This window comes from Nicotiana attenuata, chromosome 7, assembly GCF_001879085.1.
Source record: "Nicotiana attenuata strain UT chromosome 7, NIATTr2, whole genome shotgun sequence".
Classification (NCBI taxonomy): domain Eukaryota; kingdom Viridiplantae; phylum Streptophyta; class Magnoliopsida; order Solanales; family Solanaceae; genus Nicotiana; species Nicotiana attenuata.
The window spans coordinates 71754166-71758873 of record NC_031995.1 but is presented as its reverse complement, the minus strand read 5'-3'; the positions used below and the strand labels follow the sequence as shown (position 1 = coordinate 71758873).

The 4708-nt window shown below is 40.6% G+C and overlaps 1 protein-coding gene across 1 annotated transcript; it reads left to right on the top strand.

Annotated features, from left to right (window-relative positions):
- On the top strand, positions 3534-4337 carry LOC109230161 (AT-hook motif nuclear-localized protein 16). Its single transcript, XM_019395686.1, has one exon. It carries the CDS (start codon positions 3534-3536, stop codon positions 4335-4337), a length of 804 nt encoding a protein of 267 aa, XP_019251231.1.

The following is a 4708-nucleotide window of genomic DNA, read 5'->3' as shown; positions in this document are numbered from 1 at the left end:
TAGGTAGTTGTAAGTTTCTCTTTTTCTTTCCAGTTACTTTAGCAGCACCAAGTTCCTGCATATTCTTAAGTAGATCGTTACTTTGTCATGTGATTTAGTTCGCTTCTGTTATCATATTTCATGTTGTTAGTGTTTAGTACTACTAGTTTCCCCCTTTTTTCTTTCTTTTTCTCTCTCTTCTTCTTCTTCCCCTCTCGTCTTCTTCCTCTTTATCCCCTTCTTCATCTTCTTATCACTCTAAATAAGCCAAGGGTCTATTGAAAACATCCTCTTTACCTTAACTAGGTAGGGGTAAGGTATGCATACGCATTACTCTCCCAGATCCCACTTGTGGGAATATACTAGTATGTTGTTGTTGTTGTTGGCATAAAGCTCATTCTCCCCTAAGGTCTGCAAGCCTATCTTGAGGTGTTCTGTGTGCTCTTCCGTGCTCTTACAGTATACCAAAATATTGTCTATAAACACGATCATAAAGGTATCAAGGAATAACTTGAAAACTCTGTTCATGAGGTCCATGAATGCACCTGGAGCATTCGTCAACCCAAAGGACATTACTAGAAATTCATAGTGCCCGTAGCGAGTCCTAAGGGCAGTTTTAGATATATCCTCTTCTCTGATTCTCAATTGGTGGTACCCCGACATCAAGTCTATCTTTAAAAAGTACTTAGCACCCTAAAGTTGATCAAATAAATCAACAATTCTTGGTAGTGAATACTTGTTCTTAATGGTAACTTTATTCAACTACCGATAATCGACGCACATTCTGAAAGACCCATCTTTTTTCTTGACAAACAGGACCGGGACAGCCCATGGTGAAACACTCAGCCTGATGAAGCCCTTGTTAAGAAGGTCTTTCAACTATTCTCTCAACTCCTTAAGTTTTGCTGAAGCCATCCAATAAGGAGGATTAGATATGGGCTGAGTGCCTGGCATGAGATCGATGCCAAAGTCTATGATTCTTTCATGAGGAAGTCCTGGGAGGTCATTTGGGAAAACATCTGGAAATTCTCTAACAACTGGCACTGCCTGAAGTGCTGGTGGTTCTGATTTTGGATTAATAATGTGAGCCAGATAGGCAAGACACCCCTTACCGATCATTCTCTGTGCCTTAAGGTAGGAAATAAACTTACCTAAAAGCGATGTTGAAACCCTTGTACTCTAAGACTTTTTCATTTGGAAATTGGAACCTGACTATCTTGGCACGATAATCTAATATGTCATAGCAAGAAGACAATCAATCCAAACCCATGATCACATCGAAATCTACCATTTCTAACTCTATGAGATCGGCCTCGGTGCTACGACCTTGGACTGACACTGCACAACCTCTATATACTCTTATAGCCTTAACTGACTTGCCAACTGGAGTAGATATTAGGAATGCCTCACTTAGTTGTTCAGGTTCTAGCTCGAGGTTATTTGTAGAGTATGGAGTCACATACGAAAACTTTGAACCTGGATCAATTATGGCATAATCATTATGTGAGAAAACTAGAAGTATACCTGTAATAACTCACATACGAAAACTTTGAACCTGGATCAATTATGGCATAATCATTATGTGAGAAAACTAGAAGTATACCTGTAATAACTTCTGGAGATGCCTCTGCACTCTAACAATAAAGTGTAGTAAACAAATGGGGTTTTCCCCCTCCCTGTGTAACTCGATCTACACCTCTACTTGCCCCATGCCCAGCCTAATTATGAGAACCACGAGCCTGAGGTGATGCAATTGTAGTAGCCGAGGAACTAGAAGGACGAGTTGATTCCCTATTGAAATTACGTTGCAACTTTGGTCAGTTTGCCTTTCTATGACCACTGTCTCCGCAATGATATCAACCTTGAAACCCGAGCTTGCAGTGACCTGAATGTTGCCGCTTACATGTACAACAAAGACCTTGTTGTTGTGAATGTTGCTCAACGTGACTCTGGCTATATGAGGATGGTGTCCTAAAATTCTGATTCTAGCGAGACTAATTTCCATAACTATGAGTAAGTCTAAAGGAAGACCCACCACCCGACTGACTACTAGATTGAGATGGTGCTAATGACCCCTTGCTGAAGGAACCCCTTCCACCTTCGCTGGATATACCATTAAACCTGCCCGCTATCCGGGCTTTCTTATTATGCTCTTTTTTTCCCTCCTTTGTTTTCTGTCTTTTTCTAAGTGCTTGGCAAAACACACAACGAAACCCACAACAAAAGAGAAAGATGTCATTCTTATCGCTGCAGCTGATGTGGTATCCTTAATGTGGTAAGATAAACCGCCAACAAACCTGTGGATCTTTGCTCTTTGTCTTAACGATGTGAGCGGAATGCTTAGCTAAACTTATGAATTCCATGTAGTACTCTTCCATACTTTTATTCCCTTTCTTGAGCTGTTCGAACTTTGTAGCATTTGCTTACCTATCCTCTTATGGTATAAAATTAAACATGAAGGCCTCTTCAAATTCTTCCCAGGTAGGCAGACCATCATCTTCATCTCTTTCTGTTTTTCACATCTCAAACCAAGCGCTAGCCACATCTCTAAGCTGGTAGGCAGCCATCTTCACAACTTCATCATAAGATGCCTTCATTGCTCAGAGGGCTTTCTTGACACCCTCCAGCCACAACATTGGATCTTCATCAACTATAGTAGCACGGAACAACGAAGGACTCAACTTCAAAAATTCATTCACTCTTGAGGACTCAGAATTATTCTGTCTATTTGATTAAGGTGGAATCTCATCTCTTTTCCCGTTCTTGTTGGCCATGAAGGCTTTAAAAATCTCCATAGCACTGTTGATAACATTAAACATCTGACCCACCTCTGCAGATATAGCTGTCTGAGCTTGAACTGCTGTTGGGGGTGGCACTAGATCCTGAGGTACTTGCTCATCATGCTCTACCCCTTCTTCATATTCAATCCAGGGTACTTGAACCTCTTTTGTGGATTTACCCTTCTTTTTTTGAGTTGAAGCCTTCTTAGTTCTACCTTGAGCCATAATAGTAGCAATAGTTTCCTGAGCAGCATCCTGAGTGCCGGTGCCAGAGTTGCGAGTGCGAGCCATTTTGTCCAACGAGCCTTCTTACTATGTTAAGAAGAATTTTTTTAGCTCAATGTCATTGTTGTTACGACATAGTTGTCAGTTTATGAATCTAGCAAAAATGGGGCATAACCAATTTAATTTTCAACCTTTTGCTGTGTAAATCTAGCATATCTGGTTTGTAATTTAATGAATTCTGTGACAGTTAGTTACTGCAATGTAGTGTGGGCCAAGTAGAGTACAATTAAGATGAGATGTTGGTATATGTATGTGAAGGCAATCAACATGAAAGGGGGGATTTGTTGAGAGTTAGGAATTGGGTGAATAAACTAAAATGCCAATTATTTATACTATTAATTAGCTTTACTTAACCATCTCCTAATCTCTAGTCATTCTTTTTGGTTCTGCAATAAATTTATCTTCCAAAACCTCTTACTTAAACACAGATTATTAATCCAAATCTTTGTATTCTCTTCAGTTTCTGTAAACAAGAGTGGAGTAAAAGAAATGGCTGGCAGTGCAGACCTCACTTTCTCCACTGGTGCAACCAAAGAGACCATAAACCAGAATCAAGAAGTAGACAAAATTGGTACACACAAGCCTGGAATTGATGGAAATGGTTTAATGGTTACTGCAAATTTGCCAAAGGTAACAGTGCCTGTACGCGAGAGAGATTCCATAAGACGACCACGTGGCAGGCCAGCCGGCTCCAAGAACAAGCCCAAACCACCAATCATTATTACAAGGGACAGTGCTAATGCATTACGAGCACACGCAATGGAGGTGAATTCAGGCTGTGATGTGAACGAAAGCTTAGTGAATTTTGCACAAAGGAAGCAACGTGGCATATGCGTGCTGAGTGCAACAGGGTGTGTGACAAACGTGACATTGCGCCAACCAGCCACATCAGGGTCCATTGTCACACTCCACGGGCGGTTTGAAATCCTGTCGATGCTCGGGTCAGTCCTTCCACCACCAGCACCACCAGGGGTAACAGGGCTAACAATTTACTTAGCAGGGGCTCAGGGACAGGTTATAGGTGGGGGTGTAGTGGGTGCACTTATAGCCTCAGGGCCAGTGGTGATTATGGCTGCAACTTTTATGAACGCGACGTTTGATCGTTTGCCATTAGACGATGATGAATTGGTCGCTGCTGCTTCAGCTCAAAACCAACATTACCAAAAGAATCATCAGCGTCATCAGGTTGATGTTCCTGATATTTATAGCTTGCCACAGAGTGTAATTACTAATGGTGCTTTGCACCCTGAGGTCTATTCATGGGCACCTGGACGGACTTTATCGAAGTCCTAGATTAGTTATAGGGTCAGAGGCTGGAAAAAATAATATTCAGAAGGAATCATAAAATATAGGCATTCAATATCTTGCTTATTTTATTCAGTTTTATTCTATTCTACTGTAAGCCCTGTAGTTAGAGAGAATATCACATATCAATTGTACTTCAACGGTGACTCAATATTAGAGATATTATTTTTTACTTGTTTCATTTCTTTACCTGCTTTTGCTGAACTTTTTGCAGTTTCCTTTGTGAGGGGAGTGGTGACAAACTTAATTGTGGGTCTTTTTTTTCACACAAAAAGAAAAAGACGAGAAATTGAATATGTTGCAAATTTAATTTAATTTAATTTTTTTTTTTGCACCGAGCAGATTTAAATATACCTTTG

Coding starts and splice junctions, on each gene's coding strand:
- LOC109230161 (XM_019395686.1), top strand. CDS start 3,534: ATGGCTGGCAGTGCAGACCTCACTTTCTCCACTGGTGCAACCAAAGAG.